Consider the following 17,279-nt stretch of genomic DNA (forward strand, 5'->3'; position numbering starts at 1 on the left):
TTTTAATCTAGTTATTTGTGAGAATATTTTGATCAAATTTAGCAGTTTTCTTTCTAGGCTTCACTATGGCAAGGAAAAACTGGGCTGAAGTCACAAGAGGAGGGAAACATTTGATTCCTTCCACAAGGAGGGAAACATTTGATTCTTGGCGTAGTACAGTTGTTGCAGTCTATATACACTGGAGAACTTTGACCTTTTTCTACCATGTTTGTTTCATCAGAATTAAAGTCTGTATTCATCAAAACACAACCAGCCTTAAAGAGAACTGTCATTCCTCTTCCATCTTTGTATTTGATAAGAAGTTTCTGGATTTTGTTTTGAGTATTTGATTGCGCATTTTCCTCTCAGTTTTCCCTAATGGATCTTCAGTTTTGTAGCATTTTCTGGTCCCATGCCAGAAGAAACCGTAAGCCTTAAGAAGGCAGAGTGTGCTATGTTTCTATAGCAAGAAAGAATCTTCTCTCTCGTTCTCTTTCCAGTGACCACTCTCTTTGAGCCAGGGACAGCGTTGGCGTACTCTGAAGAGATGTGTGCTTGACCTTTGGCAGGGAGAACGGAACTATCTCAGCACCAGGCTGTCAGGGAGAGAAGCGCAGATAGTTGCCCCAAATGTACTGGCAAGATCCCAACACGTGTTTTGCCAAATGAGAACCTCCGTTAAACTGAAAAGGAAAATTTGGCAGCCGCTTTATATAAACAAAGCTTTTCTTTACAATTTTTTGTGCCAGTCCAATTGCTTGCTTTGCAAGTTTGTGCTTGTTAGCAAATAGGAACACTGCAGAAAACCCCTGACAATGATGTCACATCCTAAAAATAATAGATCTTTCTTGCTCAGCCCATATACTGTTCTCTGCAGAAGACGAGAAATTACAACATTTGCTAGTTACAAGACTAAGGGGGCAAAAATAGGACCTAAAGCATCAGGATTCCTTCCAGTTTTACCCAAAATGCATTGCTAATCATTGCTATCTCAGGGCATGACTGGCAGCCAGTGGGCGTCAGAGATACCGTGATGCAGCTGCTGCAGGATCTCCTTCCTCCTGGGGTGTAAGAAGTGATCTGAGGAGAGTGCTTGTCCCCAGGAATGCAGTTTTTTTCCCTGAGCTTGACAGTGCTATTCCAAACATTGCAGCACCATGCCACAGCCTTTCTTAACTTGCCATGCCTTGCAGCAGTTCCAAACCAATTTTTTTTTGCTGACCTTCTGGTATCATTAAGTCAGGCCTTGGTATTCTCCACAGCTGTTCTTTGAGTAAAGCCGGTTTGAAGGCTATTATTTGTATTACAATGTTATCTGGACAGGACAATCAGGATTGGAATCCCATTCTGTAGGCTGCTGTCTACACATATAATTCAGTTCTTTAGAGCATATTAGAGAAGACACTGATATTCCAATATGCTAGTAAGATGACTTACAGAAAAATCAGTTCAAATTTAGATTCAGATAGGCAGGATGCTATGGGAAAGCATCCAAGAGAAATTAATAGGCAATTAAAACATTATACTGATTCCTAACAATGATGCTGCTATGAAAGTACCAGCTGCACCATATTGTTTTTAGTCTCATGGTAACAGGAATTGTGTGGCGGGTGCTTAAAATATTAGTACCTATGACAGTGGACCTTGGCCTCAGTCCATCTTAAACAGGCCTCCTAGGCAGCTGTATTCCCTGGACCTTTTCCACCAAGAATTGTTGTCAAAGGCAGGGGGAGGGGGAAGCCTTCACTGTCAGTCTGAGATCTCTAGTGATCCAGTGGCCGTATGGATCAGTAGCTATAGTTGTGACATGGCTGCCTCTTCCACAGGACATTCTCAGGGACAGTGGAGTTTCCAGAAGCTGTTGGACCTACTGTTTAAGTGCTGCACAGGCAGCCCAGAATGTTTCGGATATGTCAGACCCATGTTGCTTCGTACACAAATACTTGTCAGAAATGCCCTGAGTGACAGCTTTGAGGACTGCACTGCTTTATTGCAACTTAGATCTTCCTTGTCTTAAGAAAGATGAAAAAGTTCTGTTCAGTCTCCTCAAGGAACAGCTGAATTTCTTGTTCATGTAAGGCTATTCTCTGTCTTCATTCACTTGCTTAATATTAGGACAACTGAGTAAAAGTAGCTTTACTGTCCTAGCACTAGTTTCATCCCGTACTGGAGAGCTCACTCCCATGAAACAGAACTATGTTCAAGACTGGCTACCTATTTTATTTTCTGCATTATGTTAGGTTCCTCTTTTCCTGCTTGTCAGGAAGGTTACTCTTAAATGAGCTATATGGTGGCACTCAGTAGCAGAGTATTATTTAAGACTAGGTTGGGATAGAGGTCCAGCTTGCTTTACAGAGCCCTAACAGCTCTTTACCAGCCCTAACATGTTCCAGAAAATATTTTGAGTATGAGGCTTTAAAAATCAAATAAATGGTTTATGTCCATCTTTTTACTGTCCAAGAACAAAGCCTTCACATACTCCCCCTATGCCTTGTTCTTTAAAAGCTTTGTCTTAATTGCCAAAGGTAAATTGGTGGTTTGTTAATTCTGTAAATCTCTATGCTGATTTTTCCTAGAGATTTTACTTCTAGTTTTTGTTTCACCTTAGAATTTTAATACTAACTCCTCAGTTTTGGAATTTCAGTTTCTAATGGGCAGTTTCTGGGGTTGATATGTAGGCTTTATCCTGGCATGTCTCTTAGCTGAACTCTTGCTGTATAATTTTGGCATGTTGAAATTTAATGTGTCAGCACTTAGACCTTGCACTAAGACTAGGCTTCCTCACCATGGTAAAGATACTGTTTTTTGAAAAGAATTCCTGAAAAAAAAAAAAAAAAGAAAAATAACAGTGCTGTGATATTAGATAAATATAGTGACTTATAAGATTAATTTCTGATCGTATACAGGTACAAACACAAAAAAGAGAATGTCGTTATGAGTGCTTTATTAGGCATGCTGGAGCAAAGGTAGTTTTTTACTTGTAGTAATACTAGTGAACATCATTGGGGACAGTGAGCTGTGAGAATATAATCTGGTATGTGATGGATACGAATGATGAATGTTGGTTGTAAGCACGTCAGGCGTCGAAGTCTGCACAGACCTATTGATAGTATTACACTAAGCCTCTGAGGGGCCGAAGATTCTGACTCTGTGAGTGCTGTTGGGAGACATTGCTCATGCTGCTGGCATAACTGTATGCACATGTAGCAAGGTGAGAGCAGGTGAGCATGTGTGTGCATGCATGTAACCTGTGCTTCTCAGTGGAAAATGCAGTGTCAGAGGAATTGCAAAAATTAATTCAGGTGGTGATAAACAAGCCAAGACTGGTTGAAACTGTGCTGACTGTCAGTATCTCTTCTTTGAAATAAAGATGGTTTTGATTGTTTCCAGCCTTCTGGGGGAGAGAGGGAAGAGGAGAGAGGGTGGTCCAAGAATGACGTCTCATTGTCAGAATATATTCTCTTTTCTCACAGTTTATTTTAAATATTTTGTTAAACATGTCAGCATGAGTATTTTATATTTTTCAAAACTCAAATTTAGGCTCCTATTTATTTGTTGTTCTTCTAATACATCCTGTATTTTCCTAAATTGAATAGCTAAATTGTGTTTTTGTTACAGAATTCTGGCATTGATGAAGTCATTGACCAAACTGTCAGAGACTTAGCAAGGGCTAAGATTTCAGAGTGTAGTTTAACATAACCAAACAGATAAACAACATTACGTAACTTTACGTTTTCTAAAGAGATGACCAGTGGAGAGTGATGTAATCTCATTTTATAGCACTGAAGGCTCACCTGTTGCTCTGTCAGTGAACCTTTAAGTGCAGCACACACCACAGGTGCTTTCTGGGTTGTATAATGATACCATGCCTCTTTCTAAAATCTTGTTAAAGGCATAAAAAGTGTTAGGTCTCACTTTCTGCTGTTATCTTCTCCATTTCTTCTTTACATGAATATTTTTTAACAGAAAGAGAGAAATAGTATAGTACAAGTAGTTGCATGGAAGTTGATCTTACTTGCTTTTGTCAGATGTTCTGGTCACTAAGGAAGGTATAGGAATGCTCTTGCCGTAAATCTGATAGCAGGTCGTGGCACTTCCCCTTATGTACATATTCATAAGCAGCATTTCACCTGTGCTGTTTTTCAGACATGTAAGAGTTGTACTGGGTCTTGGAGCTTAATAGATAGTAAGCTAATTAGGTTGATTAAAAAAAAAATTAAAGTTGGACAAGTGAATTGTGGCCTCCTCAGGTATGTAAGGTAGTCCTGCCACAATTGCTCTGAAAAATACCCGATTCTGTAAATAGTTGTGTGAAATGATAGACTGGACCTGCTTAATGAGCACGATTCAGTTCAGCGTGCTTAAGAGTCTCATCTGTAATCTTTCCATACAGATTTAAATTCCTTTTAGTCTAACAAAGCAAGAAATTTTCAGGAGGAATGCATTACAAATCACGTCACTGTAAAAGGGAGAAGATACTTGCTTACATGGACTGAATTGCAGTCATATCTTTTTGCAATGGGCTTATTAGACAAATGTTTCCACAGTGACCAAATAAATAGTGGCTGTTGCCACAGGGGACTGAGTCATTTATGTGATAACAGGTTAAGGAAAGAGCATCAGAGATGAGTTCCTCAAAGCTGGCAGAAACTAAAACATGCAGTTACCACGTTTGGGGAAGGGTAGGTAGCAGCTCCCTTGTACAGACAGAAACAGAAGCAAGAAATTAGCAATTGTGGAACAGTGATGGGTTAGCAGGAGAAGGGTTGTCTGCTTCTGTTTGGAGAAGAACTGTTGTGTGAAACAAGTGGAAATAAGTGTTCTGTTTTGCATAAGGACTTTGGTTCGTCGAGTATGAGCTAACCCAGTATAATGAGCTTAATACCCAAATTTCTCAATACCTGTAAACAGCACAGCTCTGCAGGAGATTCTTAAAACCAACATTTTTTAAAAAAACTTTTCTGCACAAAAATCAAACTCACAGTATGGGAACAATAAACCTCTAATATAGTGAGGAACAGATCAGCCTTAAAAATGAACAAAGGAGTAACTACTGTGCAAGGGATGCAACTGGAATGTTTCTACAGGCATGGAAGATAAATTCACACAGTAGGTCTCTATTTACAGGGAAGGACTTCATGAAGTTTTTTTGCCATTTTTCCATACTGAAAGGAGTTCACATAGGATTAACATTTGAATCGTGCACTGAGTTATATTATTGTAACTTTCTCATTGTTGGCTTCTGGGAGAGGCATGTTGTCACTGTTGTTCCTCATCATGGAAATCATACTGACAGAAAGAAAAGATAGTCTGGAAAGGAATGATTCATTACCGACTTGAAATACGTTACTTTGGATAGTTAAAAGAATCTAGTACTATCAGAAGAATAGAAATTCTAAAACATGAAAAGGGACCATCAGTTTGTTAACTAACTTCACACTGAAACATAGTTGACAGTGTTTGAGTACTGTGGAGAATGGACTGGAAGGTATTCCCCATAAAACTCTGTGTCCGTGAAAGACAAGGTAGTAAGGAAAGTGATAGTTAAGCCATAGGTGATATTTTGAAAAGTTGCCATAGGTTCCTCCCTCCTGCCCCATTGCATGTTTTTATCGGAAGTTAAAAAGACTTCCACTGGTGTTTGTATACAGTGGAGTACTGCAGCCTGTAGCTTGAAACCTTCACAACTTTTTTGCGTGTTTAATGCTGTGCAATGACAGGAGTTACTTCCTTTAGTTTTATGCCTATTCCATTAAAATTTACTTAATATTGTAGTCCTCCATACTTTTTTGTCAAACTGGTACAGAACAAAGGACCCATGAATGTCAAGTTAAGAGTGCGTAAACTTGAGAAGTGGCAGAAGTCATATGCACTGGAAGATCAAGACGTATTGGAGTGCTGAGATAAGGCAACAGTGAGTGCATCATAAAACACATGGAGTGAGGCAGAGGGGCATATAATATTATAACTTTCTTGTAATTATCTTCTTTTACTGTTAAATGTTCGTCACTTTACCCACTTAGCGCCTTTTCTAGAAGTCATAGTAACTAATATTTCAAAATAGCTATTTCTGAGTGCGGATTTTCACATGGTCACAGAATAAATTCACTTTTCATGCAGAGAGGGAATAAAATGTTTGCTAGTAGGTTTGTATCTGAATTTACTAACTTTTGGAAGGGTTGTTTTTCAGGTGAAAGACTATATGAACTTATGTTTTTACACTGATAGGGAGTATAAAATATCAATTTCCATTTCTGTTTTCATAGACTTAACCTCAGTTTCTTTCTTGGATCTAACAGGTAGTGATTACTTTAGGAAAAAAATATTGTTTTGTTACATAACAAAATAAATAACTACGCTTCCAACAAAGTAAAATTCCTGCTTACCACTGCCAAAATAATTACTTTCTTCAGTTTCTTTCAACTTTTATTGAGAAAATTTTTTTGTTAATTTCTCTAAAAACTTGTTTTTCCAGATTATCATTAAGAATTGAGCCAGGTAACAGCTCTCCTCGACTGGTTTCCTCCAAAGAAGATCTTGCAGGTATAAAATTTCATCTGAAAATTTGAGTAAGGAAATAATTTTAATTACAGAAATCGTCCACTGAAGTATATGGGAAAACCCATTTTATATCAGAGGGGTTTTGGAGGAATTAATTAGTTGCAAGTAAGGGCTTTTGTTGCAATTACAGAATTATCTTGTAAGGGCTGTCAGAGAACTGATCCCTTTCCATGCGTATGCCCAGTTTCAGAACAACCTTGGTCCAGAACAGCACTCCTCTGGTAGTTTTAGATCATCTGATTTTTATTGCAAATTTCTACATAACCAGCTTGTACTGGGTTAGCACTGTCCTTTGTCTTAAATAATTTTCTTCCTTTATGATACTTATCCTCAGAGGTTCTTACAGTAATAAATTATATCCCACATACCAAGATTAATTTCACACATATCGGCATTCATTTGACAAGGCAAAACAAATCCATTTACCGTGAAAGAAAAGAATTTGATTTCAGAAGTAAAACTTAATTGCAGAGATTGTAGAGGAGGGATGTACTGTTACTTGCCTTTCTGGAGAACAGGTTTGCGTGGATGGCAGAGAGGAGCATTTTTAAGATGATTTATTAGTAGGTTTCACATTTTTAATAGGTAGCATAAAATATATTGGACTTTTCTCTGCTGAGATTAAAGACCCAACTACAGCACAGTACGTCTGAAATTAATCCCTATGAACAGACAGGCTATGTGAAATGTACTTACTACTGTAGGAGCCATTATCTCAAAAGCTGTTCTATTTTAATCCCTTAAACCTGAATGGCCAATTTTCTGTCTCATTATGTTGAACCATGTGTGAATGTAAAAAAGCCCAAGGGGTCCAGACCACACGTGACAGGCAATTTCATTTGGCATTCAAACAGTCTTTTCTTCTCGCCAAATGAGAGAGAGAGACAATGTGAATGAAAGAAAGAAAAAGGAAGATGCTGAATATGAAAGGAGAGAAATAAATACAAGTGTTTTTCCTCTACCTCCCAGCTCTTCATGTTGGCTGCTGTGAAACCCTTTCTAAGTGTCAAATGGCCAGTCATTTATAGGGAACCGCTTGTTTATTTCAAGATCGTGAATGCTATTCCCAGAGTCAGATAAACATTTGGCCTGCTCTTCAGTCCATACAGTTCTAAGGAAAAAGAAATAAAATGTAGAGAAATAGTAACTTGGAAGAAAATATTTCTTCAGGAAGGTGTTCTGCCCTTCCCCCCTTAATGCTCAGTGTTATTAATTGCTGTGTAAAATAGAAGGAAGTAGTTCACAGGAGGACTTTTTTTTTTTTTTTTTTTGACTAGGTAAGTTCAAAGGGAGTTCTTAATTAATACTTTCTTTGTACAGACATGTGTATTGGGTCTGGCTGAGATGGAGCTAATTTCCCCCACAGCAGCCCTCTCAGTGCCGTGCTCTGTAGGGGTAGCTAGAAAGGTGTTGGTGACACACCAGCGTTTCGGCTGCTGCTGAGCAGTGCTTGCGCAGCATCAGGGCTGCCTCACCAAACCTCCCCCCCGACCCAGAAAGGCCGGAAGGCTGGGGGTGGGCAGGAGGCTGGGAGGGGACACAGCCAGGACAGCTGACCCAAGCTGGCCAAAGGGATATTCCGCACCGTATGACGTGCTCAGCAGTCAAAGCGAAGAGACGGGGCGGCAGGGGGGCATTTGGGCGCTTGTTGTTCAGGTGTTTGTCTTCTGAAGCAACCGCTGTGAGTGCTGAGGCCCCTCTTCCCAGGCAGTGGCTGGACATTGCGTGCTGATGGGAGGTAGAGGACAAATTCTTTTTCGTTTTCCTTTGCTTCCGCATGCAGCCTTTGCTTTTCTTTATTAAACTGCCTTTATCTCGGCCCACGAGGTTTTTCTTTATCTTATTTTCTACCCGCCCTGTCCTGCAGAAGAGGGGAGTGATAGAGCAGCTTGGTGTGCACCTGGCAGCCGGCCGAGGTCAACCCACCACATCATGTAATACTTGATTTTGCTTTTGTGAGGATTTGCTTTTTCATACTTGAAACTTAAAACTAAGTTATTGCCTTTCATATGATTATATCTTACATATGTAAAGCAGACATATGAGTGAACTTTTTTGTTTTCTGACTTTCACTTCGTATTGCTCACGTTTAAATGCTTTACGCTAGGGTTTTGATGTTAACATTTCTTTAGAAACAAGAACTTTGAACTCTCCTGGGCCAGGCAAGTAATATGGCTTTATACTGCAGTGAGCTCAGCTGGAGTCCACAAATACCGATCGGGACAATGTTCAGTAGTACCTACCCAATTGAATATGTGATTGTCTGGTACCTGGCAGTATTAGGAGAGAGTGAACTTTCCCCACTGAATCTGCAGTGCCCCTATATGGTCTTAAGGTTGCCTTATTCAGAGTAAGAATTAATATGGTGACTAGAAACCAAGTCTTGAGTCATTGCTATTGCTCCATTCTTCTGTTAGCGTTTCCTTTGAAAGCTTGACATGCTTGTGCACTGCTGTATTTCCTGCTCAGCTAGGGAGTTCTCACTTACTGCCAGTCAGACAAGGAATGCCACCAGCATTTTGCAATACCCACATGAATTTTTCAGTGACCTGCACCTATGTGGCTGCAAAAATAATACTGAAGGGAATCCAGTGTACTTTATGGAAAAAAAAACCTAAACTGATTCCTGGAGAAGGTTAGTTAAGTAAGTTAGCATGAATTGAAATTGGAATTTAACTAAGCATGAAGACAATAATTTATTGTTTATCTCACAGCATTAATAAATAGAAATATAGCATATGTTAGTCTTGAATAATTCGAGCTAAAATACTGAAATATCAGTAATGAGATATTTGACCATGGAGAATTAAAAAAGGCACATTCGAAGGTATTCAGGTCAACTTTATTTGGATTCAAATTACAGTTTGAGATTATTTCTACTTCAACCGTTGTGTGCCAGGAGTAAATCCTTTGCAGTCAGTAAGCTATAATGATCTCAAAATAGTTTAGGGAGTAGTTTAATGTTCCAGTCAAGTTTAAGGTATAGGAGTCTGAATATAGTGATCTTAAGGTATACTTAAAGGTTCTTGGCCCATAAGGGCAGTCATCAGTTCAGTTCTCCTGATAGTCAAAAAGTTAACACGTTAACTAATAGCAGTCTAGTTGAGTTCTGCATGTGACATACTGCCTTCTTATAGGTTGCCCTGTGCTTCCAAATACGGAGAAAAAGCTCGATATGGTGGTAGTAGTTCCAAAGTCTATAATGGACTTAAGTTCAGGGAGTAGTGTCTTCTTCATGTCCTAAAGTATAATTACTGGTGTTGATGATGAAAACGGATTTTCCTTCCTAGCATTGTGACTTTATCTTCTACCCAACTTCAGTTTTCTCTGTTTCAAAAGAAGATTAACAGTTTACTCTAGCCAGGGACATTGTGGGGTTCTTTTTTTTCCCCTTAAAGTATCTTTATGAGCGTGAGGCTCAATAAAAACAGTTAAATCCTTCAATATTTCTGTTTGCAAAGTACTGGAGAAAACCATGTGTCCATTTTCCACTTTGGTTGCCAGCTGGTTTTCCAGTAAATTCGAACAGGAGGCAGACGTCTGATTAAAGTGAATGTCTCACAACAAGCTATGTTTTGTATATTAGTGGCTAAGATGGTCTCATTTAATTACCAAATGCATATATAATTGTGAATAGTGCTTTCACAGGAAGATTTCATGCCTTCCATAATGCTGCAGAGATTCTTGTCTCTTGCAAGTAGCATTTTAAAAGGAGCTTTAAACAGTTTAATTGTATGCTTTCAGGAACTGTGATTCACACAACTTCCTTGGCAGCAACTTCAAGTCTGTTCATTCTGCCTTGCTATGGTTTGAAAGAGAGGGAGAATGTAGCTGGAGAGCTTATAGTATGCTAACTGTTCACAATTTCCAGTTGAATTAGCTGTAAAAGACATCTGTGTTCCTGAAGTGCTGGCTAGGAGGTGCCCAGCATTTATGGTACAGCTATTAGATTATTTTGGAAGGTATAACTCAATACATTTTCCCAGAACAAAGGAAAAGATTTAATGTAATATATGGTAAATAAGTTAACCTTCTAAGCAACCAAAGTTCCTTAGAATTTGCACACCAAGTGAAGCTCAGTGTAGAAAATTTTATGCATGTTCTTTATCATCTTAATGTTATTTTGAAAAGTTCAGGGTGCAGTGCTAATCGGGATATAGAAAATGGTTACTCATTCTCTGAAATATACAAAGTTTATCCTGTCTTGGGAAACAATATAAAAAGATAAAATAATGTTAAAATAATTACCATATCCAGAAAATTATACCTAATACTAAGGGACTCAAAGACTGGTCTTCATGATTCTGTGATTTTAACGAACTCCGTCATTAAAGTTAGCATGTAGGAGTCCTTCTTAACAACAGCCAGGCCTCAGCTGTGGGCAGCCCTTGTTTTGGGGTTTTTGTTATGCAACAGTCAAGGATGGACCCTCACCTACTTCTTTTTTTTTTTCTTTTTTTTCCCAAGTAGGTCTCGGTATAATTCTTGAGAGGAGAATAAATAGACCAGAGTTTCTATGTTACCACCCTACCAGGAATCTGGAGTAATTAATCTGAAACAGGTGTATTCTCTTTTTTGTTACTGGGGTAAAATTCAGCCCATTGTGCTGAGTCCATTCAGCTTCGAGAGTTGCTAAAGAACTTTTAATGTTATTTTAATTAATTAGAAGCAATAGATTTATCGGATGTGAAGTATGTGATATGTAGGAGTTAAACATGTAGAAAATGTAGAAACAGAAGGAGGGAGGACTGGGATGTTTGGACATTTGTAACCCTCTGAAAGTAGGTATACTACAGTAGTGACGTCTGTACAGCAGTCCCAGCATTTTAGAATAAAAAAAACCCCACACTGTCATTTTCCATGTAAACACTGAGTTTGACATTTAGTTTTGCCATTTGTTTTACCAGTTGCTTTGGCAACTAATAAATAGTTTGTGCTAAGTACTTTAGCAGCCAATCGTTCTGTGGAAATGAGGATTGTCTAATCCTCCTGCAAGTGCTTGGTTATTGCTTCATGTGCATAGTGTCTGCTTTTCGTAGGCTGTGCTTAAGATAGAAATGGAAGAACTAAGTTTTCTTCACAAAAGTTTACAGACCATCCAGAAAACTTTGCTCTTTAGTTTCAAACTTACATTCATTTCCAATCTCTTCCTCTGTGATACTTTCCTTACAAAATTTCACAACTCATTTGAGTATTTTTGAAAGAAATTAATACCAGACAAATGTGTGGGATTCACATGTTGTTACCAGCCACTAAATCCAGCCAGAATTAGTGTGCTGTGTTTTTTTTCTTAACAGACCAAAGCTTCACAAAAATTGTAGAAGAATATTCTGTCAAAGGAAATATAAAGTTATCAGGGAGAGAATGTTCATGCTCAGTTTTTAACTTTATCACTTTCTATTACTTTGTGACTTCCTTACCAAACAAGTGTCTTTAATGTCCTAGTTTACTGATGCTTATTGTAACTACCAAGCTATTACTCCCTAGGAATGTTAAGAACATGTAAAACAGCCAGAGGACAAGGGGCTTTTCTGCTCTTTTTTTTTTTTTTTTTTGGTCTGTCTTCAGAGCAGTCACCTGAAATCATTTCTGCAAAAAGTTGTTTAGGGTTTTTTTTTGATTGGTTCATGTATTTTGTTGAACCCAAACTTCAGAGTTTCCCTGCAGCTATGCTCTCACAATGGGGATGTCTTCACTGCCAATATGGATGTCATCCAAGCTCATGCACTACCCTGCAGATCCAGCTGCAAGAAATTGAACATTTTAGCTGAAGTGTGAGTCAGAGTTTTGCACATGCCACCGGTGCAGTACAGGTAACGCAAATGCTGACAATTAGTGATTCCATAAAAGTAACACCTGAAATTGGAAGTATCACGTCCATTCAGGAAGCATTTGAAGGAAATACACTCAAGTGTGCTTCCTGTGCAGTCAGAAGCACATTAGAAATACGGTTAGTTGTACTTGGTCTTGATAGAGTGGCACAGACAAAAGTTCCCGAGGTTTCTGGTGTGCTTGTCTGGTTTGCTGTTGCTGTTGTCCTTGCTAACTATATTAAACTTGTGATCTTGCCTCTACAGTAATTTAATCTTTCACTACATTATTAACATATTTCTACAGTCCTACTCTTGGAGATACTGGTTTGAGTACTACTGGGCAAACTCCTCTAAGGTCCATTTTGTATGTTTTGACACTTCATATATTAACATCAACAAACTTCCCTCTCTGTCCATATGACTTAATTGGTCCCTTTCTGGCAATTATAGCAAAAAAATTAAGCCAGAATTGAATGGTCCAGGAAGATTGAACTACTTCCTCACACATGTGCTCAGGCTTTTCATAGCAGCAATGGAGACAGGGTGAACAGAGCTGCGCCTGCCTAAGCTGTACTCACCCACTGAGGGACATTAGTATCCTGAGACAACAACCCAGCATGACTAACTGTTAATACTTAAATTTATGGGAAGAAAAGGTATAAGTTAACATGCTCATGCGATTGAAAGTTCTCTTTTTTGTAATTGTTGTTATTGATAGACATTACAAAAGACTGGCATACATGTCGGTGTTTATTCCCTCGCTGCAAACCATGCTTTTGGAATCAACCTTTAATTTAGTGGATTTTGTTAATGCAAATTTGAACATAAAGCAAAGACTGCATTGAAGAACGACCACACTGTGTGTCTATTCCGAGCATTCTTGGCACCAGTAGGTGGTAGCATTTGTAAAAAAGAAAAAAAAACAAAAAAAACCCCTGGACCAAACTATTCTTGCTACAGATTTGAGGAGATAATATATGAGACAATAAGGGCTATGAAGAAACATCTTCTAATAAATTGCCTAATAAGTGTATTCTGGAGTCCTGTAAACATGAAATAAGTTCTGAAAAATAGAATCTGGAAGTAAAGTAAAGCAAAAGGATACCATGTACCCCAGGTCTCTCTCACTCTCAATCTCTCAATTTTTTGTTTGCTTGCTTAAGAAATTTGGGATGGGAGGTTATTTGCACAGAGCAAATCAGTTGAGTTTGAGGGAGGAAGGAAGTGTCCATGTCATGAATTTTTTTGGATTACAAAATGAAGAAGTTTGTTGTTAGACTTCTTAAAGCCGTTTTCTGATTATTTAGGAAAGCAAACCTGCACATTTCACCTGAAAATCCACTAAAGGCTGTAATGAAGGAAAGATCATTGAGAAGTAGAAGGGAATCAAGAAAAATAAAAAAGCTGTAGCTGGATAAGTGCAAGATAGAAATTAAAGAAACTGAGAATGATTTGAAGGAAAATGTAAACAGCAGGATGTTCTTTACACATATTAGAAGTAGAAGGCACTTGAGAAAATTGTGGTTCATCTGGAATGTCAGTGAAAGAAAAACAGAGAAAGAAAGGACAGTGCAGCAAAGCCAGACAGTTTATTTGCAGCAATCTTAATCATGATTTCTACTGAATGTTTCCCTAGACTTAACAGTTTCTTCTTAAATGCAAACAAATGAAAACAGTGAGGATTTGCGGAAGATTTTAAAAAAAAAAAAGGCCTGGAATGAAACAGTGGATTAATCTTTTTCTTCCTATGATATTTCTAGAATTAGAAATTCTTGATTGCCAAAGTAGACAAATATTCTATACCAATTATTGTCCTTAGGGTAAAAAAAAAAAAAAATTGCACTGCAGAATAAGGTTTCCAAATTACTTTTTATAAATGTATCTGTACCTTTTGCTGTTACATAGATTGGAGGTGGAGATTAGAATAGGATACTAATTACAGCAACAGGGATCATGTGGCAGAAATACAAAATCCTGTTTATGTTCCGTTTACTCCCAGGGCATGGTATTAGAAATAGTTCATAGTCCTTTTGAAAAAACAAAAAAGAGTACTTTCATTCAATAACCAAAATCATCTTCCTGACCTCTGCAGCAAGGGGCCTTTGCATAGTTTCCTAAGAGAGCAGGCAGACTTCAATTTGTCTGACCAAAACACACCTTGGGGGGGGCAGAGCAGCGAGGATTGGGGGAGCACAGAGGGGTGCAGCCAGAGACTCTGATTCTTGTTCTTAGTTTGCTCTTGTCTGAGAAGCAGCCATTACATACATGTCTCTTGCATGTGTGCATTAATAGGCTTTAGTTGAATTGTAAAGCAATACTCTGAAAATTAAAACTATGCTTTTACAATAGCCATCATTCTAGATTTAATTTTTTTGCATCATTCTTGATTCTGTGCACAAAATTCTTAAGTTCTTTATTGTGTGTTTTGTAAGTAGGTCTTTCTATTTGAAAGTTTTAATTATCACCCGCTGACTTTGGTTACAATGGCAACAGAACAGTAAAAATTTACAGCGAAGATTTAACTAGAGAGTCTGTGGCTTGGAATGTCTTTATTAAAGTTTTAGAAACAGAGCTGGTAAGTATCAGCTTTACTTCTTAGCTACTCACCAAAAAATAGTAAATAGTTGAGACTGGTTTACCTTCCTGAAAAATCACTCTTTTTCAGCATATAATATGCAACTCATTTTCAGTTTTCTGTTTGGATGCCTAGTACTGGTTTATTGATAGATTTTTAGTGGAGAAAAATTGTGAACTGTAACTCCTTCACCCTCTTGCTTTTTTTAAAAGCTCTGGAGACTGTAAATGTTCACATGTTCTACTGAAGGATTGCAAAAGTAACATTCATTTATAACATTTGAAGGATTATTCATGGAAAAATTATGCAAAGGAAAAAACAGTGAGATCCTTTGGGATATGTGTAAACTTTTCCAAATGTTCTTGCCACAGATCTCTGAACAGCACTCAGCTCACTCTGATGAAGTTGTCTCACGTTCCCTAACGCAAACAAATTTTTAATAATGTTTTAATATTTTCATACATTATTTTTGTGCATGTCAGCATAGTCTTGAAAATGATGCTGAGAAATAATGAAAACCAAACTAACCCTTGTTCATGCCAGCTGACTGGAAAATCCTACTAAGAGTGCTTTGTCTCCATGAAAGGCAAAATAACAGAATAGCAATCATGGTAACAGTATGCACTAGGAGTGGAGCCAGGAGAGTAAAGAGGAGAGCTAGCAGTAGCAGATGACTTCACTTATTGGAAAAAAAGGGCAAAATAACTCAATCTCAAATGAATTTAAATATTGGAATTTTGTTATCAGCAGTATCAGGCATAGCTTCCCCAGCTAATTGCTCAGCAGTCTGGTATGTCCATAAACATCCCTTGGTCTGTGCAGTTTTCATCAGTATCTCACCACTTACCCTCTTTGGCATCCTTCTTGGCACAGGCTCTCTCGTCTCTTACCCCTTTACAGAAATGAGGTCATCTCCCCTGTGCCCCGTAACTCATGCTGACACCCTCTGTACCCCAGACTTCTTGCTGAACCGAGTGTACCCTGCAGCACAGGTCCTGTCTAGCGAGAACTCTGAACTTCACAGTTCTTCATGGACATTTGACAGCAGAGCAGATGCAAAGACTTTGTAAAGGTTTTTAAGCTCAGATTCTTTTTACCTTAGCACAGGGTAACAGAGCCAGGAGGGAGATGAGGGATCATAGAAAATGACCACTCCAGACAAGTAATACCAGCACAGCTGATTATTTCTGTCTTCATCTTAATCCCACAAAGCATTCTGTTTTCTGTCATCAGGATCTTCACTAAAGACACCTAACTAGGAATTAGAATAAGTCCATTACCTCCTTTCACAGGACTGATGGAAGCAATTGCGATTGCCATGTATAATAGCAAAGAAGCCAGGCTGGAACTGTTGGCTTACGTTGTAAGGCCACCTATACCAGAATTTCCACAAATTCTGTCACCCTGGACACATCTCGCCTTAGTCAGGCAGTATTTTAACCTGATCTGAAGTCTGATTCTGTAATCTTATTTTCAATCTGAGATATGCAGTCCTTTTAGACACACTACCTCATTTGTCTCAGGTTTGGGTTTTTTTTTAACCAACTGTCATGGTTTAACCCCAGCCGGCAACTAAGCCCCGCACAGTTGCTCACTCACTCCCCCCTGGTGGTACTGGGGAGAAAATCGGGAGAGTAAAAGTGAGAAAACTCGTGGGTTGTGATGAAGACAGTTCAATAGGTAGAGCGAAAGCCACACACAAGCAAAGCAAAACAAGGAATTAATTCACTCCTTCCCATCGGCAGGCAGGAAGGCAGGGCTCCAACACGCATAATGCTGACTTGGGAAGACAAAACACCGTAACTCCGAATGTCCTCCCCTTCCTTCTTCTTCCCCCAGCTTTATGTGCTAAGCATGACGTCATACGGCTCGGAAGATCCCTTTGGCCAGTTGGGGCCAGCTGTCCTGGCTGCGTCCCCTCCCGACTCCTTGTGCCCCTGCCTGCTCACTGCTGGGGTGGGGTGAGGTGAGCAGCAGAAACGGCCTTGATGCTGCGTAAGCACTGCTCAGCAGTGACGAAAACATCCCTGTGTTATCGACGCTGTTTCCAGCACAAATCCAAAACATAGACCCGTACTAGCTTCTATGAAGAAAATTAACTATCCCAGCCAAAACCAGCACACAAACTTTTTCTGTTCTGAAGCTGTCCAGGTAATAAAAGCTCTTGCTAAAATCAAGTTATAATGATCAATCTTTAAGTACTTTTTGTGTTGTATTCGTATTGGTGCAAATTTCCCTTCATGCTTCCTAAACGGTGGTCTAATTTCCAAAAAAAGGGAGCGTAGAGTAAAAACTCTCAAAGAACTATTTTTGTTGGTAGACAACATCTCTTATTTTTTGTAGGTTTGGAT

At 38.7% G+C, this 17,279-nt stretch overlaps 1 protein-coding gene across 2 annotated transcripts in view; it reads left to right on the top strand.

Annotated features, from left to right (window-relative positions):
* Window positions 1-17,279, top strand: part of RALGPS1 (Ral GEF with PH domain and SH3 binding motif 1) — a 113,248-nt gene that overhangs the window by 81,024 nt on the left and 14,945 nt on the right. For both annotated transcript variants that reach the window (XM_075716205.1, XM_075716204.1), the window contains one exon: window positions 6,455-6,522. In XM_075716205.1, coding sequence (XP_075572320.1) covers window positions 6,455-6,522 — 68 coding nt within the window. The remainder of the gene's footprint in view (window positions 1-6,454; window positions 6,523-17,279) is intronic.

This window comes from Pelecanus crispus, chromosome 9 (genome assembly GCF_030463565.1).
Source record: "Pelecanus crispus isolate bPelCri1 chromosome 9, bPelCri1.pri, whole genome shotgun sequence".
NCBI classification, from domain to species: domain Eukaryota; kingdom Metazoa; phylum Chordata; class Aves; order Pelecaniformes; family Pelecanidae; genus Pelecanus; species Pelecanus crispus.